The sequence below is a fragment of the Lissotriton helveticus genome, chromosome 7 (assembly GCF_964261635.1).
Source record: "Lissotriton helveticus chromosome 7, aLisHel1.1, whole genome shotgun sequence".
NCBI lineage: Eukaryota > Metazoa > Chordata > Amphibia > Caudata > Salamandridae > Lissotriton > Lissotriton helveticus.
Window position 1 is genome coordinate 929,241,367 of NC_136068.1, and position 17,833 is coordinate 929,259,199.

Sequence of the window (17,833 nt, forward strand, 5' to 3'; positions counted from 1 at the left end):
AGTTGTTGTCAACTACGTTATGCTTTTCCGAAGCGCTTGGTTCCTAATGAACCAGCCGTAATAAGTCGGATGCTACAACATGCTATGCTCATTAAATACACTGAGTGTCGCTGTTCACCAGCAGTTTGCAAAGATACCAGGAGATATTTCTTCATTCGCACCCATTGTTATGCTCAAAGGGAAGACGCGGTGGGTTCAGAGAAGCATGTACACTTGTTCAGCGTTAATTTAACCGCCATTATACAACTTTCGCCCAATCCGTTCCTTAATTGATGTACTACAGAGATTCTCTGCAAAATCGAGCTTATCGGCGAAGCAACTTTGCGGCAGTAAGCAATATATTAAAGCAATGCGTCGCAGCAACACCCCCGAGATGGAACTGCCAGCGGTTCACAATCATCGCCATCTTAAACAGCTGGTTTTATTTTGCTTTTTAATGACGAGCATTGCAGTTCAAGGACAGATTCGCTATTCCATCCCGGAAGAAACGGAGAAGGGCTATTTCGTGGGAAACCTCGCTGAAGACCTGGGACTGAGTATAAAAGAACTGTCCGAGCGGGGACTCCGAGTGGTTTCTCGAGGTAAGACCTCGTACTTTGCCTTTAGTCTGTCAAATGGCTATTTGTACCTTAACGAGGAGGCAGACCGAGAGCAGATATGCGCGCAGATAAGCCCGTGCCTGTTACAGGTCGAATTCATTTCTCAGAACCCCGTGGCGCTTTACAAAGTTGAGGTGGAAATTCAGGACATAAATGACAATGCGCCCACCTTTCCTGAGGTTGAACTGCTGCTGGAGATCAGCGAGATAAGTGCCCCTGGAGCACATTGGTCACTGTTAAAAGCCAGCGATCCAGACATCGGCGTAAATTCCATACAAAAGTATACTCTGCAGCAAAACACGTATTTTAAACTAGGCGCTATAAATGAAGCCGGAGACGAGGCAGAGCCTGAACTTGTGCTGGAAAAAACACTGGACCGTGAGAAAATGGCAACTCACCACCTAGTTCTCACTGCCGCAGATGGCGGAACACCAGCCAGGTCAGGCACACTGCAAATCCGAGTCCTTGTTTTAGATATTAATGACAATGCACCAGTGTTCAGCCATTCCGTTTACAAAGTGAATGTAATGGAAGATGTGTCTGAAGGAACTATGTTGACCACGGTAACGGCTTCAGATTCAGATGAGGGGTCTAATGCAGAGGTTGTCTATTCTTTTAGTAAAGTCCTATCCAGTGTAACCTCTCTATTTGATCTTAATTCCAAAACTGGAGACCTCTATTTGAAAGGAAAATTGGATTTTGAAGAAACACAAATTTTCGACCTAAAAATCCAGGCACGAGACATTGGAGGTCTGGTGGCACAAAGCAAAATTCTGATTGTGGTCATTGATATAAATGACAACCCACCAGTGATTTCCATCACCACTCTCTCCTCACCAGTGTCAGAAGACTCAGCTCCAGGCACTGTGGTCGCTGTTTTTAACGTGCAAGATAGGGACTCAGGCAATAACTGTCAAATAACATGCTCAATTCCAGATAATATCCCATTTCAACTGAAGCCATCGTTCGACAATTACTACAGCTTGGTTACAGACCAGTCCCTTGACAGAGAGCAGGCTGTTGAATATACTATTGCAATCACAGCAGAGGACCACGGGAAACCTGCACTGTCCACTACAACAAAAATTGTGCTTCAAATTTCTGATATAAATGACAACACTCCTGTGTTTGATCATGCATCGTACACAGCTTATATCATGGAAAATAACCCAAGAGGGGCTTCCATTTTCTCTGCTAAGGCCACAGATGCTGATTGGGGACAGAATGCCAAAATTTCATATTCTTTAATTGTCAGTTTCAAGCAAGCTGATCACATGTCTTCATATGTTTCCATTAACTCTGATACTGGAGTAATTTATGCACTGCGCTCTTTTGATTATGAACAACTCAAGGAGCTCCATATACAAGTTAAAGCACAAGATCGTGGATTCCCAACCCTTAGCAGTAACGTTACTGTTTTTCTTTGTATTGTGGATCAGAACGACAATGCTCCCCAAATCCTGTACCCATCACTTGCTATGGATGGGTCCACAGGGGTTGAGCTTGCATCCCGTTCTTCTGTTCCAGACTATCTAATCACGAAGGTGGTAGCTGTCGATACAGACTCTGGTCAGAATGCTTGGCTCTCCTACCACCTCCAGAGAGATACCAGCTCTGGTCTTTTCACTGTTGGACAGCACAATGGGGAAATCCGGACATCTCGTGCCATTCTAGAGAAAGATGCCATTAAACATACCTTTGTTATTTCTGCCAAAGACAATGGAACCCCAGCTCTATCTGCTACAGTCACTGTCACTGTATTTTTATCAGAGACCATCCCTGAGATGATTTCAGAGGATTCCATTCCTGAACCTTCTCGTGACAGTGAATCCAGTATTACACTGTATTTGGTGATTGCAATTGCCTTAGTTTCGTGTTTGTTTTTAGCTTTTTTGATAGCATTGATGATTCTCAAGATTCTCAAATGGAAAAACTCAAAACCACTATCATCTGGAAACATACATTGTACTGGTCTTCCTGCTTCTCAGTTTGTGGGAATAGATGGAGTGCGGGCGTTTCTGGAGGCCTACTCTCATGACATGACATTGAAATCTTATTCTGAAAATACAGATGTTAAGGTCCAGAATGCGCTAAGCACAAATACATGCAATAATAATTTGACTCCATTGGACCGGGATCTTATACTGCTGCAAGATGGAAGTGTCGCTGCAGATAATGCCACAAGTGAAGTAAGCGCTTTTAATATATGTCAGTGATTTAACTGTGCATTTGTTGTTATTTCTGTATTGGTGAATGCATGATGTGCATTCCTGCTTAACAACTCTCAACATAGATCACAATAACTAACCATTTTAAGACTATCCGTCAAGACTAAACCTCTACAATGTCTCCATGTTTCACTAAATCACAGGTCAGCTATAAACCATAGGCATTGCATTGAAAGTTGAAATGAAATATATTTATTCTGCTAGGGATTTGTTCCAACCAGCGCTTGCTTTACTTTTCATAAATATATTTCATCGACCAAGGTTACAGATGCTCTTCCTTGGTGACATCAACGCAAGGGCATAGAATGTCAATTATTTGTAAGGGTTTAAAGACCCCCCCCCCCCCCCAAAAAATCAATCTTTGTAAAAAAAAAAAAAAAAATCACGTGTTGCATCCTTCACAAATATTGAATAGTTTTGGTGCAGAAAGCACCAACATCTTCTTGTTATGCTCTTTATTTTTGTGGTAATCTCGTAATTGGTGCTATTCATTGCTCCTATTGAATTCCAAACATGGGGGTACCAGGTTTCATTTTGTTTGATAAATGGAACTGAATCCTCTGGTTCGGTCATAATGCAGCCATCTATTTCACGATGTCAAATCTGACTACATTTAACAGTGGAAAATAGTCTGGTACATAATGAGGCATGGAGATTTTAGTGCTTCCTACACTTAAATGCCCATGTTGTGCTTCATTTTCTAGAGGCTAACTTGCAATTGGTGCTGTTTATTTCGCATGGTGATTCTTGAACATTAGGGCTTCCGGTTTCAAAGGGAAAATTAAACAGCACCAAATAGTCGGGGTGCTAGTAAGTGAGTCTTGAGTGTGAGAGTTCTCATTAAAAAATTAAGAGATATTTTATACAAAAGATATTTTTGAAAGAAACGTTGTCAGGTAAAATAAGTTGATCTTGAGCCTTAGATTATGAATTGAAATAATGGCAATTAACGGCCAACTAACTAAACTAAGGGAGATGTTGTACTGGTTTTTAAAATAAATGTATTTTATACTAGATCAATCATTCCATTACATGTTCAAAACTACATTACTTATATAATTTTAGTCAGCTGACACATATTTTGTTCAGGCAGCAGCTTTCTTATTTTTTTCACTAATGGACTCTGAATAAAAATCCTACTAGAAGGTTTACATTGAATGGTTTATTCTGGAGATTACATGACATCTTGATATAGAAAATTAACTATTGCATTAATTCACCTCAAAATATAAAGCATACAGTGTCACTTTTATTCTTGATTATTCTGCTGACCAGGAGTAGGGTAACCTGGCCTGACATGGTGCTGCAGTATACAGCTATATAGTGGATAGACACAGAATCTCTAAGACCCTTATTGCTCAAAATACGAAGAATCTTTGCCATCGTTCAGTGTCTTTAGACGTTTAAAAACATTGCGCTGTTTTTAAAGTAAAAAGTGCGATAATTTTGCAGACCTTTATAGGCAAAACTGTATCTATACACACACCTTAGCCTCCTCCATTTGTTTAATTGCAAAATATATTGTACTGTGATGTAATGGTATGTTATGCTAAAGTGATGTGTGTGCCTCTCACAGTAGCAACTGATTTGAAAACTTTCCAACCTTTAGTTCAGTTGTTGATTTTACTTTAAATTACAAAAAAATGTATCTTTATCATCTTTTTCAGTTTCACATTCACTGATGATGCAATTGCACATATAGGGGCCGATTAGGATGGCGGTTTTTCCGCATCCTCCGGGCCGGCGGAAGTGTCCGCCGGCCTGGAGGATGCGGAAAAACCGCGGCGGAGACTCCAAAGACCCACCGCCAAATTAGGATGGCTGGTGGGTCTGGAATTCCGTCCGCCGCTTTTCCGCCGCGGTCGGCTTCCGACCGCGGCGGAAAAGCTATAACATGGCAGGCGGTGTCAATGAGACACCGTCCGCCATATTATGATGTTGGTGTAAATATGCTTTTCCACGGCGGCTTTTCCGCCATGGAAAAGCATACGGACATTCACTTTGGGGGCCCGTTGCGAGCCCCCTGGGTGAATGGGGGGTGGGGCGTGCACATGGGGGGTACCTATGGTACCCCCCTGCATTTGCGTACACAAAGCAGCAGGCACCGTGCGGTGCCTGCCGCTTTGTGCATGTAAATGCAACACATGCATTTTTAACATTGCGGCGGGTGCAGCTTGAAGCTGCACCCACCGCAATGTTAAAAATAGAGGATGTGACCGCCACCCTGGCGGTCACATCCTAATTGCCATGGAGGGACCGCCGCTGCCCATGCGGACGGTCCCTCCTACTCAGGGGTGGCGGACGGACGCAAGTCCGTCCGCCATCCTAATCGGCCCCTTAATCTGTTGATACGAACACGAGGCTGCAATGTCACAGAAAGTCATATATATTAAGTACATAAGTAATCAATTGCATAACATAAAGCACAACCAAGTATCAAAGGAAGAGCAGTGCAGCATACAGTGACCAATAAGTGGGACGGGCTGTGTGGGTGATCAGGCACAGGGGTTGACAACATCAGGCTTGCATGCATCTACAAAAGACCCTCCCAAGGTCTTTGATGGACCTAGCCAAGTGTGGGCACGAGGTGGATGAGGGGTAGCACTGCTTCCGCAGTGCTTTTGGGGAGAGTGTGGTAGTCACTTCAGCGAAACAGTAGGGGACCAGAGGACAGGGTGGGAGGAGAAGGCATCCTCATTGTTAGCTGTCCCCGACCAACAGTCAAGTAGGACCCTATGAGAGTAAGGGCTGTGGGTGCAGAAAGGGCTCTGATATGGTGTCAAATGCTCCCATCTGATCATTGAGTTTACGGATCAGAAACTCAATACATCATATTGTGCGCTGTTCTAATGCACTTGGATGCTGAATAGGTTTTCACATTTTAAAAAGTGCTGGGTGATTAGTAATGTCATCATGCAATTTAGACATGAAAGTTCCATGGCTCAAATAGTTTAAAATTAAGGATAGTTATGCTTTGGTAATTACATTTTAAACTATTGATATTTGTTCAAAATGGCTTGCTTGTTTTTACATATATTATTGAACATTAGTTTAATAATTATTGTTAAGGAAGGATTTTCAATGCACATTGGTTACAGAGTTATCATTGACGCCTTGGAGAATGCTCGGATTGAAGATGAAATTTATGTCGCTGTTTGAAGTGAAATTGCAGCTTAAAGTTTCGAGAACAACATGCACCACCCACTGGGTTGCATATGAATGGTTGAGATTTTTAATTTGCTTTCAGTTCGAGGCTTTGACTCAGTCTTCAATCCGAAAAGAACATTCAAACTAAGGATCTATGACAAGTCACATCACATAGGAAGTCATTACTGGTCTGTGTTTGAAGGTGAATTTTGCACATAGATTATATGCATTGCTTAGCTCCATTTGCATAGTGATGCATTTTATGAACAGTTTACAAAGTAAGACGACATTTAGTTCAGTTAAAGATGCTGGTAGACTTCAACAAGTCGATTTTTTGTAAAGGGCCAAACCTTACATGAAACAGAAAGTCTTATGTCAAAGAGCTTCTGATTTTTTTTTCTCCTGGGAATGTGATACTTTGGTTAACCTGTCAATCTGTGTGCTTTTTATTTGGGGTACCAGCGTTACTCACTTCACTAGTTGGGATGTGGACTCCATTTTTTTCTTCACTTTTTACCTAAATTGGAAGTATTTTGCTTACAGTGTCACCTTTAAAACCTCAAGAATATCAGGGAATGTAACAAAGTGTGAACTTATGTTCGAGCCATGTATAGACTAGCAGAGGAAGGACAAGGACCTGGCTTAAAGTTGGTTGACAGCATACTTTTTAGATGACCCCAGAGAGTGAAACGTCCCTTCTCTGCTGCCTTTCTCTCGCTCTATAGAAAATCTGTTCTGCATAAAGTGTTACTTTGTTGAAAATATTTGCACTTCATTGGTATTTGTAGAAGGCCCATGCTGGCAGGAAAGTTACATACCTGTCAACGTGAAGAATAATCTCACTGTGTGAGGAGGGGTGGGGCCTTAAAGGGGGCAGGGCCTCATGCCGCGTACACCGTACGAGGCACTTTTGAACCCCACCCCGCCTGAGCCCACTCCCCCCCCCCCCAAAAAAAAGTTTGCTGAGGCTAATGTCCTTGGATGTTTTCACACTCCTTAATTGACATCGGCAGTTCAAAGCCTCAGAAAATGAGGAGGAAAACAACTAGTTACAGTGGCTTCAGCTTATTTTCCCTGCCACGGTGTGATATCGGCTCCTCACCGGGTGACCGCGTGATGGGAGCCGATATCGTGTGTGACACGGTGGATCCGTGTGAGTTGGTAGGTATGAAATTACCTGGAGTACTTTGAGGGAAATGTCCCTTGAATTCAGACTAAGAATGACTGTGAAGGCGAGGATCAGATTGCGGTACAGAGCTGGGAAATAGAAGGTGCAAGTGTGGAGGAAAAGATAGGTGCTATGTGTAATGTGTGATTTGAAGCCGACAGTCCTTCTTTTCTACAACAATGATGACGTGGATGAATGGGAGGATAGACATAGAAATGGAAAAATAGTTGAACCGTGCATCTAAGGCCTGTCACAATCGGTTCCTAATTGCTCTTAATGTTAACCAAGCATTGTCTAAAGGCATGTTCATTGCCACATAAATGTATGTGTTTGGGAAGAACAGCATGTAGTAATACTCTGCTCCATTGGTTAAGTACAAAGACCACTGAATATGCCTTACTGAGCCAGTTTGTGTCTGTGGAACCAAAAGGCTCGTACATTCCTGGAAGCAGAGACCAACCCTAGCAGATACTTGTAAATAACAGAAAATCATACACTTTAAACAATATCCAAATGATGATGCCTAAAAGAAAAATATTCTGAATGCGCCCTTTAAATCTCGTTATTTTTATATAGGTTGGGGCCAATCCTGATGCCTGGGACTCATGGGTTGCGATTGACACTGATGAACATTGTGTTTCACTTGCCATGGTGCATATATAAGGCAGGGGTACTCTTGAGCAGACACAAACAAATTAATTGATACTGAAATACTATACATTTTTTCTGTAATCCTCATCTTTTATTTGTCGATACATTTGGATGGCAATGAGGAAGAAAGATTGTCCATAAAGCAATAGGACAGATTTAAAAAAAAAAAAAAAGTAGATTAACAGGCCTCATTGCGGATCACTGAGGTATTTGCGCATTTCTGTTGAACCCGAATGGCAGGTGAGGTAGATTCAGTGCCACGCAGACACTGGGATCCCACCAGTGGAACATAGTCCTCTTGAAAGGTACACGGAGACAGAACACAAGTCTTCCCCATGGCTTCTGTTGATAGATCTTACTCAACTCTGTCCAGAAGTTATGGAATTGTCACCAAGCACTGCTAAGGCACAAGCTCACATCAAACCGTCCTTGTTGACCCTCGTGTTAATTTGCGAAATCTTTCAAAAATGCTCAAAAAAGCATTTTTGAAAGAGTCATGTTACACACACACATGTCCTTTGGACATGTGTGTGTGAAACTTGCACTTAAAGAAACATTTCAAGGGTGCAGGGGGGGTCCTTTGGACCCCCCTCAGCACCCTTGAAATGCATTAACGAATTGCGATTCGCAAAACGAAAATTGCAAAATGTTAATGCCTTCCCATTGATTCCTATGGGCCTTTTGGCCCATAGGAATCAATGGGAAGGTTTCCTTAATTGCGATTCGCAAAATGTGAATTGCAATTAAGGAAAAATACAGAATCGCTAAAAACAATGTGAATTAATCATGCATTGCCGTTTGCGAATCCTTAATTGCGATTCCTTAATTTTCGCAATTAAGGATTAGCAAACGGCAACATTGATGCATGTGGCCGATAGTCTTTATAGTTTCCTTGAACAAGTCGAGTGTGAACGAGGAAGTCTTTACTGTTTTTTCAATCATTCGAACAAACTGCTTTTTTTGTTTTCTGCATCTCCTAGGTAAGACCGCTGTCACATTACCAATTACATGAAAGCACCCTTGCGTTTTGACCCAGAGACTTTGCGCAATAGATAATGACAGTTCTCATAAAGACCGGAAATGCAGGATATTTAAAAGGATTTTTTCATTGTAAGTGACTTACTTTAGATATAAAGAGTGGTTATTTGTTTTAAGTTTGTCAAACATGTCTGATACACTTAGTATCTTTTTAACTGCCATCCTTCCATATTTATTGAACATTTGTAGATTTCAGCTCAAATGATTTATCAGGCAGGCTTACCAAGCTTTTACTACAGCTGCTTTAACATTTCTCAGTGTTTGGTGCAGTTATCTTGTATATATGGTCGGTGATCTCTCACCACTTAAGCTTTTGTGTCATCATGCCTGTGCTCATATTAGGGTAAAACACAGTACAGAAATACCTTTCTGCAGAAATATAGCAATGCAAGGGATATTTGAGGTAAGAAATTGGTAGTAGAGTGCAGATACATTTGGATACGTTTGATTTTCTTCCTATAAACATGTCATTTACAAATTGATGTTGAATAAAGATGCTTTAAGGATGATAGAGCTGTAATTATGCCCTTTCCTTGCTCAAAACAAGTATGGCAGACCATCTTGAAGTGCTGTGTGCCATCTAGGATTTTTAAAAATAGTTGTTTACAGTTATGTTTGCTTTAGGCACACCATGCCCATGCCTGCTCATTCCCTCAGCCATGCAAATATTTTATTTTGATCTTTTTCTGGGGGCTTGCAAGGACACCTCAGTGGAAACTTATGGCACAGTAGTGACTAACAAATATTGACTGTCTTATAATTGGTGACCTAGTCCTTTGGACTACCCATTGTTCCATATTGCCGTAGTTTCCTTTGGGATGAAGGTTAGTGCCATCATATTCTGTAAGTTTGTTTTGACTTTGTCTCTTCCAGAATGAGAGAGTTGGGAAGCTGTGATTGGCCATGAACTTGGACACTAGTAAGTTTGCCTTGGGTTTAGCATATTATTCTGTGTGTGAAAGGGGTTTTGGTTTGTGGTAAAAGAAAGGTCAAGTTCTATAGATGTTCCAAGTGCATTGGATTTTCATTATGACAAAGACTAAGTAGGGAATGTCCTTAACAAATTACAGAGTTTCAGTTTATTCCTTATGAGTGTATTAGGCTTAACTGTGATCATGAAATCATTGCAGTTACTCTCTTGAAGACTTGCGTTTGATATTTGAATATTGCAAATCTATTTTTGACAATTATTATGTGAAGTTTGCCTAAATATTCCTAGTGGAAATCCCTGCTTCAATGCCTTTTGGATAAACACACATCTACAAAACTATGAACTATTACAGAAATTGTTGATTGTGCTTGTTTGCTAGTTCTGTCTTTTAAACACAAGCACAGCCAATAGAAGCAGAAGTACATGTTTGATATCTCGATTCTACATACATGGCTGTGAGCTTAGATATATTTATGAAACATAGACTAGGATTCCAGACACTCAGTATTTGGCTTCTTATTTCTTATGCTATTATACTTTGGATGATGGGTTGCAGATTGGTAGAAGAAGTCAATAGTGTGTGCTCACACATGTTTTCAGCAGATAACGTATGTCTGCTTTGCCTATTACCTTAATTATGATGACAACTTGGGTCTCATACCTGCAATTCAATCAAACTACTGGGCATTGCAAACACATTATATGTCCAATTACATGATTACTCTGCATACTTACCCTCCATTGGTCAGGCCAGGTATGGAAAACACAGATATATCAAATTACAACAGCCAGAGTATTGAGTGGTGTCCATCTCTCCCTCATTCACTGTTTTTTAAGTCTCGGCTAGCGTGGCTGCACACATACGCAGCTCGCTTGGCGAGATTTAATGTTTTGGAGGAGTTTCGGTAAAGGACTTTAAGCCCCTCCCCTCTTTTCCATTGGCTGGCATCACTGTTTATGCTAAACGGTGGCCAGCCATTGGAAAAGAGCTTTTTGTGTCGTGTACTTTTGGCTTTTTCAGACGGCTCACTTGGACAGGCTCGCCTGCTTTCCGTGCATCGCAAAAGGTTTCTTATATTTATGGGGCCATGTGTTTCAAACACATGGCCCCATAAAGACAAGAGATCGAGGCTTGTTTTTGTCCGGGTCGGGCCTATGAGTTTCTTTCACGAAGCACTCAGTGGTGGTGAAAGTGATTTTTCAGGGGTGCGTGCAAAGGGCTGGGCAAATATGTATAGAGAGATTTACATTATATTGGTGTCTGTCTCTGCATGTGTGCACGTGTGTGGGGCGTCTCATTTCACAGGCCGAGGATATTGTTTCACAGCTGCATGTTAAATACAATGTCATCAGTGCCAGACCTATTCTCGTCATGATTTGCATCCCTCCAGTGAGTTAGCCTCTGAGCATAACACTCTCTTTAGATGATGAAAGCCGTGGGCCATTCAACGGAGTTTGTATTCCAGGCAGCGCCGGTGTTTAGTTTGCATTGTGAGGTCAGCTTCAATCAGAGCTCCATTCTATGGACAGTAAAATTTGGTTTTTAACAAAACTAGTTGTTTTTTTGTTCAAAATTCTTAATTCTTTTTCTCTCGTTTGTACTACAGAAAAAACAAATATTTTCAATAACAACAGCGTTTTCAAGACTCTCAATTTATAAAGCCACCAAAACCTTCGGCTAGAATGTACGGCCATACTGTATTGCATCCATTCTTTATCTAACATTGATAATATTATTTTATATAGTGCTTCGTGAGCACTTCTGCCTTTTCTAAGCAGTGTAGACAAAAGGCGGCGCCATTGCCAAAAAGAATAGTACTCCATTTCAGAAGGAGAAAGATGACTTCTGGCAGGGTCCAAATTTTAACGTGGAGTTTACAACAGAGGTGAGATGGGAGCCATCTTATGGGCAACAAGTGCAGAGAGAGTGGGAAAATGAGTGTGTGTGGCCGTATGTATGAGGAATATTAGTATAAAGAATAAAATAATAATTGTACGTTGTGGTAATAATAAAAATACCTACAGCACATGTAATACATGCAGCTCTGTGTCGCCTGATTCGTAAAGCGCTTTGTTTGCCGCTGAATAGAAGACTGGGCGCTGTATAAAATGATATAGCATAACAAGACACAGGATTCCTTGGGGCCATGAAGCTCTGGTGGGGCGTTTTGAAGATGGTGTTTCTAGCCCCAGGTGGGTCGTGGACTCTGAGGTCTTCGCACTGGTCCTGGTCACACTCCTCGCGTGCATTGGGCCAGTATCACTTTGTTGGGATTGGTGATCGGTTCAGGTACAATAAAATATCCACGTTATAGAAATAATATTTTTTTTTACACATAGCGCTGGTGCCAGACTCTCCCTATTTAGATCCCTCAATTAGCTGCTGCTACCGAGCTCAGTGCAGCACTTCTATCTGTACCAAAATGATTACAAGTTACTCCTTGAATTCACAGATTTTGACCAAGCTCTCCATCACTGTGGGGGTCTGCAGGCTGCGCCCTTCCCCAAGTCAAATTCAGAGCTATTGTTGGGGAGTTTGGGCTGTGCATCTCTGGGCAAGGGTCGCAGCTGCTGGCATTAAATGTAAGCACAGCCCCTCATATTTGCAAAGAAATCTGTCATTTGATCGGCTTGGTGGGCGGAGGTAGACCCCTTGTCTTGTCCCAGGTAACAGTACATCTATACTGCACACCTCCCTTTCACGCTGCACGTCCCCGCTTAAAGGTCATGTCATTGTGGTGTGCCGGTGGTAGGACTTGATCCCATTCTGTCTTCGCTTGTTATGAAATGCTGCTGTGAAAGGGCCACGGTCTTTGAACACCGTTTTTGCTCGTTAAAGCACAACCCATACCTTGAGGACGCGCATAAAGGGAAGAGTGCTTTATAAGCAGGGTTCTACCGCCTGTGTGTGCCAGAGGAACCGAGTAAGAGAACACTCCAGGGGGGATTTTAAACCTTTCTCCTACGAAAACGAATTTAATACTTTTTTTTCTCTCGCCTTTGCTCCTTTTTTGGGGAAAATGTTGCTTCTAATCTTGTTGATGTATTATGTGAGTTAGATTAGTTTGTTGTAAATCTTCTTTTGAGATATTTTTAATATTAGTTCGTAAATTATAAAGTCTTCCTTTTTTTGAGTTTCATATAGCGCGTACATGAGCAGCAGTTGCGTTAAAGATGGAACACATGCATTTTGTTAGGCACAGGAGGGGGCAGGGAGTATTAAGTGATTTGCCCAGAATCACAGGAGACCCTAGACCCAGTTCCCCAGCTCCGAGGTCGACAACTGTATCCGTTAGGCCACATAATAGAGCGCGTATTATAAAACTTAAAATATGGAGAAATACCATAAACAATTAATGTTTGTCAGAGAAGAGATCAGGCGGCAGCGAGATATGAAGAGGCGGCTTTGGAATGCATTTCTCGCGCGACCTCTACGAGTCGGTTCCTTCCCCCACCGCTGCCTTCCCCGGGGATGGCGTGAGATTGCGGCATCATCTGGCTGCCTCGAGCTGTTAGTGGGGCCGCTGTTGCATGACCAGCCCTTGAACAGTATGGTCTGTTCTGCAGTGCTCGGCACAACATGTGGGCCTGGGACATCCTCCTACGGCCAGGGCAACTTAGTTTAAAAAACAAAAACTCAGCCCCAGACTGCACTACGCCACTGCTCTACATGAGGTTCTTTTCTGAATGCCGCCTTCAATTCACCACCAAGACGAACCTACAAGGAGAGCAGTGATGGAGACATAGCCCCCACCCCTCCACAATAGCTTTGAGGATAAAGACAGCCCTTGTGCCTGCTAGTTTCAGCACGCTAAGCTGTTTGAAAACAGTCTACAGGTTCTCACAATCAGTGGAAATGCAAATCAGACCAGGGATCGTAAGAGGGATGTTTGTTTTCGGTGTTTGCCCAAGAACTCGCTTAAAGTTAATTTCATGTTGGATGTGCCGGTGGTAGGACTTGATCCCATTCCATCTTTAAATGTCCTTCCACACCTCTCAGCCCACCTTGTTCCCCAAACCCCAGTGCACTGCCCTTCCTACTACAACTTACCCACCACACATTATTTCACCCTTCTAGGTTGGTTACCCACAGTTCTCCTCCATGCTTCACAACAATGTCTTCCCCACACTTTACTGAGCCTCACCACACCTCTCCTTCATGCCCCAACATATTGACCCCCTGCCTCTTTTATTCCTTACCACACACTCCACCATCATCGCTCACCACACTGTCCTGTTCACTCTTCGCTACACCTTTTCTTAATCCCACTTGCCTCACCTTTCTTCTGTTCTTCTACTTCTCTCACCTTTCCACAGTCCTCATGTATTGTCTCACCTTTCCTCAATCCTCCTGTTTGTCTCAGCTTTCTTCTATTTTGACTTCTCTCATCTTTCCTCAGTGCTCCCGCTTGTCTCGCCTTTCTTCTGTTCTTCTACTTCTCTCATCTCACATCTTTCCTCAGTCCTGCTGGTCTCAATCTATCATCCCCAGGTGTTACCGAATGCCTATTGAATGGATTCATGGTTATTTAGCACAAACCTACCTGAGCAGAGCCAAGCTCTGCACTTTAGTGAATGTTGCGAGATGATGCAAAATTACATACATTAAGTGGAGATTTACTTCTTTTGAATTACACCGGTGCATCACAGGCTACACATTTACAATCGTAGGCATAGGGACATTAGTCAAAGCGCTCACAATCAGACTAGTTCTAGCCTGCGGTTCACCAAAACGTACACTGAAATAAACAGGGCGCCAATACGTTACTCACTTCTATACTTGATGTATACATTCCCCTTCAGAAAGATGAGCATGTACCACTGGTAAGCAACATATCCACAGGTGTGACCTTTTAACCTGCTAGATAGACTGTCCTCCATCAGGATCTTTATGCCAAGCAGAGTCTCCATCCATTTTGTTGAGTGTCCCTTCTTGCATGTGATCCAGCGCGGCTCTCAAAAAACCTTTAATATACATTTCACTTTACCCAGATGCAACCACTATTTACTCATCTGTGGGGCCCATAACACCGCAAGTCACATTCACATGCACACACACAATACTGCATCTGAATCAGTGAAAACGAGGTAGAGCTGCTGGTTAGCAGGGTACCTAGGTTTGAACTATATACATTTACATTAACTTTTGTTCATTATATGCTAACATGTTACGTGGAAAACCCTACACCAAGGCACTCCACTATTTGGTCAATAGATCATCTAGTAGAAGTTAGTTGATGGAGACTAAGACCAGCTTAATCATAGTAATCCAGATAAAATATTAACATTTATCTTGTCTTGACTTTATTTAAATGAAACACAACTCGAGTTTACAATTTTTATTATTTAGCTTTTTCTATTCATTTGAGAAACGGAATTTCAGTTTATTCAAACAAAACAAAGATTTAGTCATTTATGTTAAAAGAAAATGGAAATTAGAAATTATATTACCCAACTCTGTCATATAGAAATGACACGCCTCAAAATAAAATCTCTGCATTTGGCCATCTTCATTGCTCCAAAAAGTTAAAGTCCACAAATATTTCAAAGTCTCTAGCACCATAGAATAGATCAGACTGACAGCATGTCGTGGTGCAAAATAAAAATCAGGAGAAAGCTTTTTTTAACCCTTTTTGAACAAGATCTTTTATACCCTTTTCACTAACTATCTGACTAAAATTTAAACTTTTAGGGTCCATAGTTTATTCTGATTGGCCCAATAAGTTAGGTGAGAACGATCAGCTCATCCATCCTTGACAGAACCAGTTTTCAAAGATGTGCTGTTATTCCATCTGTTCCCACGAACATCATCTCAGTTTTTTATTCTTTCTCATTCAATTCATTTGTTACATTCATTACATCGCTTTTCAGTTCCCAGGGTTTCAGATGCAAAACAACTTTTGGCATCCTATCGCACTCCTAGGTCAGATTGGCCTTGACATCGTTCGCTCAGCGAATCAGGCACTCTGCTGATCCAACCATTTCTTTTGTGTGCATGCGTAGAGGCTCTTTCTTTCAGGCCACTGTCAAGATTGCAGTCAGCAGCCATTTATATTAACCAGGCCACATAGGCCGCAATGAGAACTAGTGCGAGAACAAACACAAATAAAATAATAAAATATAGAATTATTGTTTTCACTGTCAAACTCCCACTTTTCTAATGTTCCCATTAGTAAATTACCTAGCTGAAACGCACACACACTTATAACGTTTCTAATTACCAAATGCGTTTATTTTCTTTTTGCTACAATAAGACACTCACGTTTACAAAAGCAAAACACTCATGCAGTTTTCGTATTAAAGCACTATATTAGTATGACTCGTTCACAATGGTTAATAAATTAGTCTTTGCAATCAAGCGTTTAGTACCCACGTGTAATATTGATGTCTAAGTGCAATTTTGTTGGTTAATTATTCATGCTTCAAACGATTAAACTGATTATAGCTATGCACTATGACATCACAAGGGGTACACAAAAAATGTTGTCTCACCCCTGCTCCATCACATGGAATGGGTATATTAAGACATTAATCAGTCGAAGTCTGCCTCACCTCTTTCAGATGTCCAACGCTGTGATGCGCCTCCAGGTGCCCTACCCCTTCCCATGGCCTCTGTACGAGTCTGACATTTAAAACGTCACAACCTTTCACCGAGGGTACTATCTCATCACAAAGGCCTTCAACCAGTTTCCCCTGGCTAGGAAGACATGGTTTGGGAGGACGTGCCTTTTCAGTGCTGGCCCTATACCTGTGGAAAGCTTGCTTTAACAGTCGCAGTTGCAGTCACTCTTTAGTTGTTGTATTATAATTGATAGGGGTAGAAGAGTGGCTTCATAACCCTAACTCTCTCGTTGGTTAGATATAAGCTTGCTTGTACTTCAGTTATTTTCCAAATAAAAGGGACTGAGCTGGTTTTGCAGAATAAAGCCGACATTGTAAAGGTTGAATAACCTTTTCGCCTTACACTTAATAACAAGCAGTGAAAATGCAATAGGTCTCACCTTTTATTACGTTAAAGCCATTTACTTTGCTATACTTACCATTAGCAAAGCAAATGGCTTTAACTTAATCAAAGGCGAGACCTATTGCATTTCCAGTGCTTGTTTCAAAGGTGAACAAGATTTGTACCATTTTTTTTTTTATTAGCTGTACCACTCAATTTTTCCCTTTCTGTCAGAGTGTCTGTATCTAGGCCAATTTAGAGACTAAGGGACAGATGTAGGTAGCCCAATACCGGTCGGTAACGGCCGAAATGACCGTATTTCGGCCGTTACCGACCGGAATTTAAGGTTTGAGATGTAGGCGGCAGGATTAAGGATTCGGTAATTTACCGAACAGTAATTTAAATACCGATTCGGTAAATTACCGGATCCTTAATGTAGGGAGCACTCAAGTGAGTGCATTTTACATTTAAGGATTCGTTATTTACCACCAACTACAAGTTGGTGGTAAATATCAAAAACATTTAAAAAGCAATTTTGTGCTTTTTAAAAGTGCCTTGTGGCAGACATACATGCCCTTAGGGCATGTATGTTTTGCACATGTGCACCCATGCACTATTCAGGGGTGCAACAGGGTGTCAATGTGACACCCTGCCACCCTTGTTAGTCATCCCCCTATTACCGATTCGGTATTTACAGAATCGGTAATTCCTATTCATTCCTATGGGCCTCCAGGCCCATAGGAATGAATGGGAAATACCGATTCGGTAAATACTGAATCTGTAAATACCGAATATTACTGATTTGGTAACATTTACCGAATCATTACCTCCATCACATTTACCGATTCCTAAATACTGAATCGGTAAAATTCGGTATTTAGGAATCGGTAATATGTGATTACCTACATCTGGCCCTTTGAATTATCTATGATCACTGAAGACTGTTTTGAATGCAGTGTCTGCTGAGCCCCACATTTGGAGTGCGGTCCTATCCAGCTCATCATTTAGTAACTTTGAGATAATCCAGGATAAACTCCAATTCGTCAGATTCACTGTATTCCATAGTTCTAAATCCTTGGCGATAATCATTATTGCTGGTTCTAAAATGCCATATTCATATTTTGTTGT

The 17,833-nt window shown here is 41.6% G+C and overlaps 1 protein-coding gene across 1 annotated transcript in view; it reads left to right on the plus strand.

The window, feature by feature from the left end:
* The first annotated feature begins 315 nt into the window (after window positions 1–315).
* Window positions 316–17,833, plus strand: part of LOC144767139 (protocadherin gamma-A11-like) — a 67,240-nt gene continuing 49,722 nt past the window's right edge. Inside the window, exon 1 of the mRNA XM_078650734.1 lies at window positions 316–2,788. Coding sequence (XP_078506860.1) covers window positions 350–2,788 — 2,439 coding nt within the window. The 5' untranslated portion in view covers window positions 316–349. The remainder of the gene's footprint in view (window positions 2,789–17,833) is intronic.